The following is a 14938-nucleotide window of genomic DNA, read 5'->3' on the forward strand; positions in this document are numbered from 1 at the left end:
GTCTCATGAAAAATGAGATGCACTGATGGATGGAGAAGCAAAAATGTGATATAGCAGATGTAATCAAATGCTGATGGTGGAGCCTAGGTGGTGGGATCCAGGAGCTTAACTCTAAAATTCTTTCAACTTTGTTGAATGTTGGAAAATACTGGGTGTGAGGGGAAAGCTATAGTGTGTATGGCAGATTCTCTTATGGTAAGAAACAGAAGCTGAACAAAACCCAAGTGTAGATATTGATTGTACATGTGTGCTAGGCACAGTCTGGATGCAGAGGGGCAGTCAGAAGTGGGATTGGGCTGCAGAACGAACTCCACTTTTCCATCGTCTGTGTTGTTTAGGCTATTCCAGAGACTGATATTATTTTATCCCAGCACAAAATAAATCAGCATGGTTTAGTTTTATGTAAGAGGTAAATATGAAAGTGTTAATTGTTATCTTTGGGGATAATTTTCATTTGTAATTTTCTATACTTTTAATTTTTATGATAAATGTATGGGATTTTTTTCTAATTGGAAAAAGATTTAGTATATTTCCACTCTCAGAAACAATAGCATCCAGCAGTTATATGACAGTTTACAAAGTTACAGAGTTGAGTTTTCTTTTTAGCATCCATTAATTTGTTCTTCATAAAAATCTTGAAGCCAGTCACTTGCAAGAGCAACAAGAAAAAAAAGATATATGAAATATTAGGAATCAATCTTATACCATATTCACTTGGTGACACATTTATGGAGTATCAAAACTATATGTTAGGGCACCCTTCTAAGTACTTGTGACACACTGATGAGCAAAATAAAAGAAGTCCTTGTACTCATTGAGCTTATCTTCTATGATAAAGACAAGCAATCAAAATATATATTAAGGTAGCAAGAAATGCTATTTTTAAAAAGCACAATATACGAGTAGAGAATGAAGGTGCTGTTTTCTTAGGCTGGTCAGCGAAGGTAGAAGAAATCTGAGTAAAACCAAGGAGTAAACCTTCCAGTTTGGGGCAAGAGGGAGCAACCTGTGCAAAGGCCCTGAGGTGGGGCTGTGCCTGGCAGATGGAAGGAGGAGAAAGTGTGTCAGGGTGACTGGTACTGGGTAGGCAGAGTGAGAGTGAGGAAGTAAAGTCAGAGCAGTGACTAGAAGCCCAGGGCAGGGCCTTCGGAGGCTAGGCAAGCACCCTGCATTTCATCCTGCATGGCAAGAAGCCTCTGGAGGGTCAAGATGAAATGATTTATCCCCACATTTCCTCATAAAAGGCTCTCTCTGGCTGCCTAGTAGAGAATTCCTGGGAGAGAAGCAGGGAGCACAGGCAATAAAGGAAGCAGAGAGACTATTCTGGAAAATGTGAGGGATGCTGGGTCCTGGCCTGGGGCTGTGTCCTCAAGGAGGTGAAGGACATTAAGCAGCGTCAGGAGACCTATTTGATCGTCACAATTGGGATGGGGTGCTGCTGGCATCTCATGGGTAGAGGCTAGGATGCCACCCCCACAGCAAAGAATGATTTGGCCCCAGTGTCCTTAGTGCCCAACTGAGAAACCCTGGCCTGGAGTGTCAGCAGGCAGGCGGTGAGCAGTGGTCACGTGCTGTGTAACTTCCCCTGCAGTTTGGAAAGGGCAAGTCAGACAGGAGTCAAAAGTGGCCCAGCCTGTTGATGAGCTCCAGCAACCAGCACAGTGTAGTCAGCACTAAACGTCTGCCAGCTGTTGTGTTTATTGTTATAATTACTAATATCCAGCTTTGTGGAATTGTTGAGCCATTTTTATTGTCTCTGATTTTGCCTGATGTAGTTCTGGTGCCAAGGGTATGAATACAGGCTGATGTACAGTTTTGTGGACTGTCAGTCACTGGCTCATCCATGCTGCTCATACCATATCATGCATATTTTAAAGTTGCATAGTGTCCCTATTTTTAATTTCCTTCTTAACTTTATATTTCCAGCAGATTTATGATAATACTTATTTCCCAGTTAATAAGTTATTTTTATAAAGTCTAATTCCAAAATGTGGTCAACAATGAATCTAGTTTTATTAACTATTTTTGTCTTGATTTTAGGTTAGAATACTTTCCATTGTGAATGAGACACTGAGAAAGTCTGGATTCTGCCAACTTCCTCCTGTTTAGCTGTAGATGGTTTAACTGACCTTGTAGTCTCTTGGCTATAGGTCATTGACTTTGTTCCTGGTTTGGGGGATGCAACTCTGTATCCTGAACCATGGTTGTAGCTCAGGCCACACCCCACAGTGGAAAGCCCCAGGTGTTCGTAGCCCCCAAAGTGGCACTGGTTGTCCCTGTCTATGTGCATCTGCTGGTGAGCATGCATGGAAATCTCTCCTCGGTGCCCTTCAGCTCTAATGTCCCTGGGGCTCCTTGGGGTCTGATCCCGTGCCTGTGCAGTGCCCAGCTCAGCCCAGGGTCCTAGGAGAGCTTGCTCGCAGAGTCTGGCTCCTCCTTCCTAAGACTTCCCCCGAAGCTCTGGGCTTCTGATCTCCTTCCGGTTGAGCTGTGTCCCTGATGCTTTATGAATTAGGGAGCACGTGTGGGAAAAACTGGTTAAGGCGGACCTTGTGCGGTTACTCTTCTTGTAAGGGTGGTACCTTCCCTTTCTGCCTGAATTTGTTTGCTCTTTGATGCTTTCAAGTGGTTGCTTTTGATATTTTATCCAGAGCTTACTGTTGTTATTGACAAAAGGATTAGTCTGGTACAGACTATTCTGTCATTATAGGAATGCTGAGGTCCAATCAGTAAGTGCGTTGCAGAGAAAAAAACAGCAGAGCAGTCCTGTTTGCATAGGCCTCAGAATTGGAGTGGAAGGTACATTTCCTATAAACCATTTCCATCCAGAGAGAGATCCTGATTCACATGGAGCCACTGTCAGAGCTGCCTGTGGGCGATCGCAGTGATGTGTGGGAGCGGGTGGGCTGAGCTCTCCGACAGGGAAGGAAACAGGAGGATCTGTCCGGATGGACTGACTGGCCCTGTGGGCCGTCTGGGCAGCCCAGCTGCTTGTGCCCGAGGGAGACGGGCTCTGTCTCATTGGTGTTTCTGCTGCTCTGTGAATGGAGAGCACTGGCCAGGTCGGCCACCACCAGAAATATAACTTCCTCTGTGGCCGAGCAAGGTGTTGCTCGCTGAAGCCGTGAGCCTGGTGGGGCTGGGTTCTCAGGGTTCCCCCATCCCAGCTGGAGGGCTACACGTCAGGAGCCAGTTGCACACCAGACGCTGTCGTCATGGTCTTGTCTGTCTTCCGACATCTGGGTCTCTGTCTCCTTGTCTTTCTCCCTCGTCCTTACCTATCCACTGTACACCTCTCACTTCATGTACCCTGAATGTGGCCTGGTCCTTGTATTCATCCCCTCCCATGAGCACACTGGCTTTCTCCGACCTTCCTCCACGTTTCATATCCAGCTAGTGATGCGGAAATGTGTTTTGTGGGTGTATTTGCTCTGTGCCTGCTGCTCTTTACATAAAGGGGGTTATTTGTTCTTAATTTTTAAAGCAGGTGAATTAAATGTTTTACATTTCTCCTGTGACCAATGCTAAGTTGCTTTTTCACTCTTAGTGACCATTGATTCTATCCTGCCACGTGCCAATAGCCCTGACAGGAAGGAAAAGATGGTCTTCAACCTCCTGTCAGTGCACACAAATCAGATGACGCCTGGCCAGTCCCCCAGTCCCAGTTCCCCCCGACCCCACCCAGCCCTCCAGGATGGCTCTGCAGCAAAGATTAAGTCTCATAGCTCCTATGATTTTATGATGATTAAAATGATATAATTGAATTCACTTTTCTTTGTCTTCTCCCACAAATTTCTTTTGTGTGCCTCGGGGTGGTTCACTGATCCTTCCATCACTCTCTCCAGCTTTACTTGCTTAAGAAGGAAAAAAGGAAAAGTGGGGCCTGTTCCATCATCTGGGTGGAAGCTTTCTGTCCGGTGACTCTCATGAGGACCCAAAGGGGGGATCTGCCTCACCGCCCGCAGGTTTTTCTCCTTCCACTGAAGACCTCCAGTTGCAGCTCAGTATTCCTGCCCCTTTGAGAGGCTGCAGGGAGATTTTCTTCATAAACCTAAGAGCTGACAGAATTAAGAAAATCTTGGTTTACCTTTTCACTGTGGCAATCCCCATGCCCTGCTTCCTCTCTTTGCCTTTTCTCTGGGACTGTTGTATTCTCCTGTTACATATCCCATTGCTGTGATTCACTGTCTTCTCTTTCTTTGCAGGTTCTGCATGCAGAAATGTGTTAGTCTGGTGCCTGGAGTCACACTGGATTTGATAGAAAAGTAAGTCAGATTTTTAAGCTATTGTGGCTTCTGGTGTAAAGGGGAGTCTCCATTTTTAAGTCTCGATTCTCAGAAGTACTTCCTGTCAGCACAGATGTTTCCCTTTTGTGTGTTCTTTTGTTCTCTGATTAAGGCCTTGTTTGTGATTGTTGCATAGGAGAAGCTAAATTTGGGGCCATATTAAAAGGAAAAGAGTACAAGCGGAATCCTTTTGAACATTTAAAAATACTCTCGACACTGAACCAAAGCAAAAACGCACATATCGTTACTCATACAGACCAGTAACTGCACATAGAGATCACTCTGCTCCTCAACTGCAACAGTCAGATCATAGCTTAGCATCTTCCCCATGTTCCTCAACTTTCCCTTTCACGTTCTGCAACCTTTCATTCCCCCGACTTGGTGGGGACATAAACCCAGTGTTACGTTCTATCTAAGGCAGGTGTGGTGGTCCTGGCAGGAGGGGTCCTTCATGATGTGCAGTGGTTGCTTGGCCTCTCCTTGTCCTCCCAGGTCCTGGGGCCGGCTTGTCTGCTCCTGTCATAAGCCTCTTTGGGTCAGTACACCATCTCAGAGCTCTAAACTTGACCTACATTTTATGTTTGTTTGTATGTTCATTTCATTCATCCCGATTCACCTAGGTAGTTCCTACTGCTTCTTCTCTGAACCCCATTTCTTCTAGAATTAACATATGGACGGTTCCTTAAGTCTTGATTTACAGGATCGTGTGGTAAAGCAGAAAGGCCTGATTTTAATAATTAACCTCAGGTAGAAAAAGCAAATCTTCTAGGTTTCTCTCCTGGAATACAACTTGCCTGTGTGTCAGGGGAAATGCACAAGAATATTATGCCTGAATGCCCACCGCAAGTGCACTGTGGAATCAATCACATGCGTTCCCGACGGGAGAATATAGAGTGTGGTGGCTACACTTACGTCAACAGGGAGCGGCCTTTTGTTAAGAGACTGACATGACACCCGCCATGGGCTGCAGAACCGTGCGTAACTCTGTGGGTGAATACATATCAGCAAGACATGAAATACAATATTTGCACTCCGCTCTGGGTAGGAAAGTGAAATTTGGAGCAAGAAGCAGGGAGGAGCAGTGTTAAGGAACTGATTTTTTTCCATCTCGTTTAATTTTTTTTATAAGAATATAGATATGTAAAATATAGGTACAAATAAATTGAAAAGAAAGAACCAACAAAATATAATTAGGATACCTGCAAACAATTCATTGAGTATAATTCCTTTCATTAAATTTTGGATAAATGTCTAAGGAAATCATGTGACTGGTCACTACATCTGTTTACTTCAAGATGCTTTTGTCCACAAGCAAAATGGGATATTGTGACAAGAAAGAATTAGCGTGACACTGATCAGTGCCAGCAGGACAAACAGGAAGGCCTGTGGTCCTTCCGCTTAGAGTGGGTCTTGGTTTCCACTGACCCACAGTTGAGATTTCAAAGCCATTGCTGGAAAGACAGTGCTGGCTGAGGCTGGGCACAGGGAGACGCTGATAGATGGGCACTGCAGGCTGGGAGGGAAGCAGTGGGACTTGAGGTTGGGGCTGATACCAGCAGCAGAGTGGTGTTTGGGGTGCTGGCTGTGCTGGCTCGGTCAGAGCAGGGACCACAGGCCTAGGTGCATCATGTTCACAAGGGTCAGGGAGGGCTCAGGCCTGGCTCTCTCTGCCCCCAGTGTGTAGTACAGAGTCCACCCATGCTTCTTTTCAAAGTCGTGCTGCTCTGGACAGGCGCAGCTGCTGATTTTCTCCACATTGGAGCTCTGGTGCTCTCGGGGTTACATGGTGGGGAGAGCGCGTTGGTGGTCTTGTGTCCCTGTTCCCGTCTTTGTTGGGTGGCCCGTGCTCCAGGGGTCAGTGCGGTCAGGAAGCAGGGGGCTGAGTGGCTGGGTGCTGAGTGCTCTGTTAACCGGCCTCCAGGATCGCCCCGTCCTGGTCACACTCACACAACTCACTTCTAGAGACAGGACTCAGGGCCCCTCCTCTCAGATGAACTGCTCCTCCCTGTTCTAAGCCAGCTTCACCTCCAATAAGGACTGCGACCACATTTACAAGTGCTAGGCAAACAAGGCAGCCACTGAGAAACAAACATCACATGGAGAGAAGCTGAAAAATAAGAAAGGGTTGGTTTGGCCTGGTCTTCCGGCCTGTTTGGTCCAGTTCCCTGATGAGATTTCAGAGTTTGGAAGCCGTCCTATTAGAGTTCGTTCACCAGCACTGCTGTGCTCTGTCGGTGGGTCTTTGCTTTCCCCCATTTCTGAGTGCCAGAGCCTCCATCGCCTGTACCTCAGATCACCATAGACATGTAATTCTCAGATAAACCATTAAAAATGTGATAAAGTTACCTTCTTTCCTAGCGAGGTGACTTCTGGTGGCCCGTTCAGACAGTACTGAAGAGGAATCTGGCATTTGGTTTGCTTCAGTTTCCTCAGTGGCACTCCCACCTGGTGGTGTCAGGCCAGCCTGGTGGCCAGGTGTCTGGACGTCTCTCTGTGGTCTTTCCTGTACACAGGCCCTCGCTCTTCCAGACTTTGGTGTCTGAACAGCCAGCTCTCATCTCGTCACGTTCTCAGACTTAAAGTGTCCATAGCACTTGACACCCTAAGCATGATCCACAAAAGAAAAAAATTGGCAAATTGAGCTTCATCAAAGTTTAAAATGTTTACTCTCTGGAATACACTGCTAAGAGAGAGAAAAGACAAGCTGCAGACTTGGGGGGAAATATTTGCAAATCACATAGCTAACAAAGGACTTATATCCAGAATATATGAAGATATCTCAAAACTCACTAAAACAAAATAAAAATGGACAAGAGACATTTTACTGAAGAGGGTTTAAGATTGGGGAGAAACCTTTACTCACAACTTAAACTGGCTAATGAGGATTGAAAAATAGAAACAGAGACCTCCTATATATGATAAGATTTTAATATTTTTTTATCAAGTGCAATTTTCATAAATCATGACTTAAGAGTTTGTAGCCACCCGTGTTCCCAAAAAACACCGTATTGACTCGACCCTCCACAGTGCTAAGTGACTTTCTCAGCTGGCAAGTGTGACTTCTGGTGGCTCTTTGAAGGTTGGCTCACGGTGTCCTTTCTTCTCCATTAACCCCTCTCCTGTCCCGGGCAGTGCTACAACGTTGGTGAAATGCTGAAAAATTGGGTGTCTGTGTGTTTTGATTTAAAAAGAAAAGCATCATTAATAGCACCCTGAGTGGGAATGGGGGCAGGGAAAGGGGGTGGTGGAAAGACTACAGACAGACAGACGTGGCCATCCTCACCCTCGGGAGTCACACTCAATGGGCGCACACCTCTCACCCCTGCATTTATCACCGTCGCCCAGGGTGGATTGAGGAGCATGTGGTCGGCTCTATGGGCATCAGCTCACCCCCACAAATACTTCTGTTCTCTCACCACTTTCCCAAAGCTGCACTGGGAATAATGGTTAATACTACTTTGCATTTCTGAAGCCATTGGATTTCTGATAAAGACTGGGGTGGGAGGGGGTGGTTCATGGAGAGAGTGTCTTTTATACACCAGCCCCAGCCACCATTGGGTGAATGCCGCCACACAACTTTTGAAAGATTGTGTAAACAAGTCCAACAGTGCAGTTTAAAAAGAGATCATTCCCATACCCGACAAGTCTGTATTTTAGAAAAGCTTGTTGTCCAGATTAATTGGGATAGGCTGTGAGTATCCAAAATGAACCACACTTGCTTCCCAAATGGAACTTCATCTGAGTGGCTTGTGATGGTGGTGACAAAAAGTGAGTAAGAATAAGATATTTTAGAAACCTTAGAACCTCTTTGTTGTGAATAACTTTTCAAGGTACAACGGTTTGGGTGTGAGTCATTGTTCTCGGAATACAACTTAGCAAACATACAGTTCAGGTGAGACCATACACGTCATCGTTTCCAATGGGAGGCACTATGTGGCTGCTCCCCTTGTAGCCTGGCCACAGTTAGGGTGAATGTGCAGGGTTGAATTATGTTTATTCTTCATGCCAGGACAAGCTACAGGCTTTAGTTACATGGCACTAGAAAAAATCCAGATGTATAGCTCCACAGGATTCCCGACCATTACCACCATGAGATCTGTTTCTGAGTAGATACAAGTTCTTAATTTCTGTAGCTTTCTTGGAGAGATTTTCGATTTAAAATGCTATTCTGAGGGCTTCCCTGGTGGCTCAGTGGTAAAGAATCCGCCTGCCAATTCAGGAGACACAGGTTCAGTCCCTGATCTGGGAGGATCCCACGTGCCTCGGAGAAATTAAGCCTGTGTGCCGAAACTACTGAGCCAACGTGCCACAACTAGAGAAGTTCCCGCGCCTGGAGCCCGTGCTGTGCAACAGGAGAAGCCACCGCAAGAGAAGCCCTTGCCCCGCAACTAGAGCGTAGCCCCCATTTGTTGCAGCTAGAGGAAAGCCCACACAGCAATGAAGACCAGCTCAGCCGTAAATAAATTTTTTTAATGCTATTCTGTTGTTTTAATTTTTAGACTTTCCCCCCAACTATGCTTACAGTCTATAAGAAGAAACATTTTCAAGAAGTAGGTGTGACCTTGAAGTTACAAGGTTAGAAAGAAACACAGCACATCTGTGTTTAGTAGTCTTCCAGGCTGCCAAGGTCTCTGTACTCAAGGAACCTTCCTGGGGAAGATGTCTCATTATTTTCACCTATCATCATTTTCTGGAGACTTCCGGTCAAAATACGCAGCTCTTGGATACAGCAGGCTCTCGCTGTCTGCATCTCCAGGGCTGTGTTTGGTCTCCGCTCTATGTGCTGGGGCCACTTGGGGTTCCCTCAGGATCATAACTCATTGTGATGTTTATCTGCCCGTGGATGAAGCCGATTCGCGCGGGAGCTATCCTATGCAGTGATTCCTCGCTCGCTGTGCTGAGTATTTGCACTGCTGCCCCAGGCCAGGCTGTCCAAGCTGCTTTACCCTTTGCCTCTGTTTCATTTGCAGTGCCTTCCTTAGATGGCTATTCTCACCGTATCAAGCACCCTTTGTCCAGTGGATGCCCATCCTCTGCACAAGCTCTTCTGCTTTGGGGACGAGGCCTGTGACTCACCTAAAGAGGTGCAAGGGACGTCCAACAGGGTGTCGTGGGCACTTCTCCCCAAGAGGCTCACCATTATTCCCAGCAAAAGCCACTGAGCTGGTGGAGCCTTCAGGGGATGAAGTGAGAACCTCACGAGGACTTCCAGTGCATCTCGTTTGTGCATCTAGATTAATTGGCAGGATATAATTCATGCTTAGTTACAATTATAGGACAAACAGAAATTGGCTTTTTTTGCTCAGTTCCTTGGTCCTGTTTCATTTATTCTTTAGCAGCTCGTTATTGCTAATGAAATCCTAAGCACTGTCAATTGGTGGGGGAGAGGACAAAACTCCATCAACAAGGAAGCACCTAAGAAGGCGTTGCTGCGGGGAGAGTGTTTCCTGCATGGAAGATGGGATAAACCTGTGTTGGGGGCTCCTGGAGACACATCAGCAGAGGGTTGGCAGGGCTGCCACTGACGTGTTGCTGGTTTCACAAGTGTCTTAAGGCATTTTGCATCCAGCGTGACTCTCTGGTTTCGCTCACCACATGGAAATTCTTGAACTTGTGAGGGTAACTCTGGTCACTGTACCACCTGACTAGAGTGACAAGTCACAACACAGAGATGAAGCAAAACCAGAAGGACACTGGGTTGTGTTGCTGAGTTTTGTTTCCCTCCCTCAAGTTTAATGACCTGCAGAAAATAAGGATAATGTCCATCTAGTCCTCTGCCCACCCCTTTCCTTCCCCAGGTGGTGCTGGCTCTGCGTGTGTGAGGGATGGTCCTGACAGAGCTGGGTTAGTAGCCATGCTGAGGCCTGGCGTGCGTGGACTGGGATGGCAGGCATGTGGCCTGAGCCCGCCGGCCTCACCTGCCACTCCTTCCCCTGTGTGTGGCTCTGTGTATACCCTGGTCTCCAGGGCCACCTCTCCTTAGGACCGGAGCGGGCTCTTAATGTTGGCGTGAGCTGGAGAGGGAATCTTGCCCTGCACGCTGCAAGACTGGCAACCCCATCCAAGGAGCCCCGAGAGTTTCAGGGTCAGGTGTAGGGGCTTGAAGGTGGCGCTGGGCTTCACCTGTATGACCTGCCTTTCCAGCCATCTTCCAGCACCTTACCTGGCTGCCCCTAAACGGTCAGAAATGCAGCTCGATCCTGTCGTCACCTTCTTCTTTGCCATCACTGGAGAAATTGATTGAAAAGTTTCACACTTCTGAATTGCTGTATGGTAGTTCTTTGATAAATGTGGTTTGTTTCAAACAGCTGCCTCTGTGCAGCAGCTCAGCATAAGGTTCCCCAGGATATCAGGGCTTAACCCCTTCCCAGCCTCGGCCACCTTTGTCAGATTTGCAAAATGTGTTGTTTAGCATCTCAGCACCAGTCCAGAGAAGGAGACATGGGTGGTGTGTGTGTGTTATAATTATTTAGCAATTTTTAAAGCTAGGGAAGGAATTTGTTTTCTAATTAAGCTGCTGTGTCTGGAAGTAAATTATAGTGAACCTTCTCTGAGAAATCTCCCGATTTCTAATTATCTATGCGAACCTAGCAGCCTGATGAATAGGCATGTTGCCACTGCAGTACATATTTATATTCTGAATCCTTTGAGAGACTGGCAATAAGATCCATGCTTGGAAATTAAAGGACATTTTTCAGCCCTGAAACAAAGTAATGAAACGCTTAAACAGTGCTAGAAATATTAGGGTACTCAGAAGGCTCCAGGGAATCAGAAAGATGAGGGAGCTATTCCATGAGGCTGTTAGTTAGTATTCTGATCACTGGAGGCACAGAGCACACCAAAAAATTATTCATAATTAACATCTATTGTGTAAACAGCATTTTTAAATAGCTAACAATCCACTGTCTTGAATAAAATGAGTTGCTGTGTCCTGCTTCCTCAGAACCTTGAATAGCAGTTTAGCCCCTGTTTAGTCCAGAAGCAGTGGCTAAAGATGAGTTTGGATTTGGGGCTTGATTTTCACTTTGAAACCTCAAGCAATTTTTTTTGACTTAACTACGGTCTCCATCTTAAGAATCCTGGTCTCATGAGTCCTGCATATACAGTGAAGAAGAGGTCACAGGGGAGGAAGGAGAGGGTGGGACAAATTGGGAGATTAAGACTGACATAAATACACTACCGTGTGTAAAACAGGTAGCTAGCGGGCACCTGCTGTAAAGCACAGGAAACTCAGCTTGGTGCTCTGTGATGACCTAGAGGGGTAGGATGATGGGGAGGGGGGAGAGAGGGAGGGAGGTCTACAAGGGAGGGGATGTATGTATACGTGTAACTAATTCACTTCATTGTACAGCAGAAACTAACACAACATTGTAATTATACTCCAGTTTAAAAAATACATGAATTATGGCTTGAGAATATAGGGTAACCCAACGATTCTTTAGTTGAGAGTTAAGAACAAGCATTAGGTGATATTTACTGGCCACCTGCTATGTACCAGGTACTGTGTTAAGGGCATTACATATATTCAGTCTCTGTTCATTCCTGGAGCCTTTCAAAGGGAGGTGCTATTATTGTCCACATTCCAAAGAGACTGAGGCTTTCGTAGCAGACAACTAGCCAGCCCAGTGTCTGTCCAGGCCATGCTGGATGGTCTGTTCCAGCATCGCAGCAGGAAGGGAATCGGCATTCCATGGGGCTGGCGTGAGCAGAGGGACTCAGCCTGGTAGCAGCCCGTGCCTGCCACCCCAGGATCAGTAGCTGTGATTAGAATTTACTCCACTGTCAAGCCGGAATTGTACACATGTATTATGTTTGAAAGGAAAACTATCAAAAGATACGTCTTAATTCAAAAAGTACCTTTCTTTCCAACATAAATATATTGTATTGGCTGGTTGAAGGTGAAAATCAGTAATTCATTAACGCCTGCCAGTCACTGAGAAGATGAGTAATGATTCACTGGCAGCTAATTTGGAAATGAAGTGGGGAAAACAAATCCCCAAGAGACGGCACAAGGGGAGAGAATGTGAGTAATTGGCGGAAATGTGGAAACACTGTGAAGGAAGAGTCACAGGTCCTCTCAGCCCGCGAGCAGGTGTCAGTCAGACATCGATCAGCCTGGCCTTGGAGCGCCGCCTCTGGGGCGAGTGGCTGGACTAGACCCGGCTTTTCTGCCTGTCGCTACGATCCTGCTCAGGTCAGCAGGGGGAGGGGGGCTAGTCCCCACACCCCATATGATCCCTGTGGCCTGTGCTGATCAGCCAGCATGAAGGAGGCTTGTCTGGGAGGAAGTTGTAGATGAGCTGCCCAGGGAGCATGAGAGGTTCCCGGGACTTCCATGGGGCGCCTGCTCACCACCCAGAGCGTCCATTTCCTTCTCTGTGGGACTGAATCTTGCCCTCTCGTCATCCAAACAAAGGCTGCAAAGCGCCACTCGGAGCATTTCGGCATCTGCGGCACTCATTTCATCTCCTGATGCCCTGGGCGCCCTCCTGGTGTCCTGAGGAAAATGTGTCTGCGAGTCTGTAAAGAATGCGTCATCCCCAAGATCCGGGGATACAGATGGCGGTGTGGGTGGCTTTTCTTAATGGAAGGCGGGCGTCAGGCGGTGAGAGGGGAAAGTCAGCAGGGGCGCAGCGTTTGCCTCCAGTCTCTCGGAGATTGGCCTTCCTTGGGGCGACTTTGTCTCCTGAGGCTTGTTGGTGCTCCGGAGACACTTACCACAGCAGACCCGTGACGGAGATGAGGCTGAGTCAGTGCCTCACCTCACTTCCGTCCCTACTGAAGCTTGCCCTGTCTCCTTCCTTTCTTGGTCTACTTACTGACCTGTCTCCGAGAGATTGTTCAGGTCCAGCTCTACACCACGGTCCTCTCCCTTACAGCCCGGGAGTGGGCTCCGTTTCACTGGGCGGAGAGGGAGGAGGCCAGCTGCATCAAGCAGTGGTCCCTACGCCTGTCTCTCAATACAGGACTCGGAGCCCTGCTGTCACCATGTTGGCACAGGCCTTGGCGCACCCCAAATGTCCAGCTGTCCCCACCAGTCTAGGGAGTGACTGTTGGCACCATCTCTGTTTCAGACCCTGGAAACCATGATAAAAGGACATTGAGTGACTTGTTCAATAAGTGGCAGAGCCAGCTCCTGCCTGCTCCGACCACCACGCCCCCTGGTGACTGCACCAGGTTTTCTTTCCAAAGGCAACACTCGCCCACTCTGATCTGAGCACATCATCTGAACTAGAAGCCAGTGAGTCACACATGAGATGCCTGCTTTTGAGAAGGGCATCTGAGATTCTGCTTCCCTGGTGGCTCAGCTGGTAAAGAACCTGCTTGCCAGTGCAGGAGATGCAAGAGACTCAGGTTCGATCCCTGGGTCAGGCAGATTCCCCTGGAGAGGGACATGGCCACCCACTCCAGTATTCTTGCCTGGAAAATTCCATGGACAGAGGAGCCTGGCGGGCTTCAGTCCATGGGGTCACAAAGAGTCAGACCCAACTGAATGGGTGCCCACACATACACACACACATTCTGAGATTCCAGGCTTAAAACCACCCAGATATCTCTCTTGGGCTGCTCATTCATTGATTCAACAAAGGGTTGGTGTGTGGCCTTACATTCTTATTGGGAGAAGGAAACATGAAAGCATAAATTTAAAAAATATGCAATTACAAAGGAAGCTATAACATAGTGACTGGTGCTTCTTTGATTGAGCAGTGAAGAGGGTTGTCTGGAGAGTGATCCACCTGGCCAGAAAGAGCCAGCCAGGCGAAGTAGGGGAGAGAGTCCCAACCCGGAGCCAGCTGTGCTCCAGGTGCAGCCCTGGAATGGAATTTATCAGTCTCAGTTCAGTTTAGTCACTCAGTCGTGTCCGACTCTGCAACCCCATGAACCACAGCACGCCAGGCCTCCCTGTCCATCGGTCTAGTATTTAAAATTAACGCACTTAGTGGTTTCAAGGTGGCCTCTTAGGGTCTGACTCAATTCCCTGCATCACACAGGGGAACTGATCACTTAAAAGCTCGGTTAGTACCTTAATTGGAAGTGGAGCTAGACCATTTCCAATTGCAGTTGCTGGGTTGTATGGGTATGCAGTGACATTTACTCTCCCATGCTTTCCACCGGCAGGCGTTGGAGCACCAGCAGTGTAACATGCCAGGTGCTAGGGGGTTGATGATATAAGACTAATAGTATATGAGATGATTTGTCCTCTACAGCTTAGAAACTGACTGGGGAGCTCAGTTTCATATATGTAGAACCGTTAACAAGGAAGGCCTGAGCTCAGTAGCCCACAAGCCTCTTAGAGCTAAGAGATTGGACTGGATACTCAGTAAGAGGTTTACCTCCTCTCCTGTGTGTAGGGGGAAGTCAGTGAAGGCCTGTGAGTGGATAGCAGTCCAGAGAGGAAAGAGCCTTGGCAAGCTGGAGGTTCCAGGGCCAACTTAATGAAAGAGGACCCATGGGTTGGGCTTCACAGAGGAGGCAGTATTTGGTTCAGTGACAAGGAACAGAGGCCATGCTTTGCTCTGTAAGTCTGTTAACCACAGTGTTCCACCAAAGGGGGTGGTGGTACAAAGCCTGGTGGACATGCTGTGTTTGTCAGACGGAAAATGGGTATAACTGGAAAGCCACAAGGAAGGCTGTCCCTGATCTTATCTGAA

At 47.4% G+C, this 14938-nt stretch overlaps 1 protein-coding gene across 3 annotated transcripts in view; it reads left to right on the top strand.

The window, feature by feature from the left end:
* The window catches only part of RPTOR (regulatory associated protein of MTOR complex 1), a 320305-nt gene that overhangs the window by 191706 nt on the left and 113661 nt on the right, over nucleotides 1-14938 (top strand). For all 3 annotated transcript variants that reach the window (XM_040244786.1, XM_040244787.1, XM_040244788.1), the window contains exon 7: nucleotides 4206-4265. In XM_040244786.1, the coding sequence (XP_040100720.1) occupies nucleotides 4206-4265 (60 nt within the window). The remainder of the gene's footprint in view (nucleotides 1-4205; nucleotides 4266-14938) is intronic.

The sequence above is a fragment of the Oryx dammah genome, unplaced genomic scaffold (assembly GCF_014754425.2).
Source record: "Oryx dammah isolate SB20612 unplaced genomic scaffold, SCBI_Odam_1.1 HiC_scaffold_8, whole genome shotgun sequence".
Lineage (NCBI taxonomy): Eukaryota > Metazoa > Chordata > Mammalia > Artiodactyla > Bovidae > Oryx > Oryx dammah.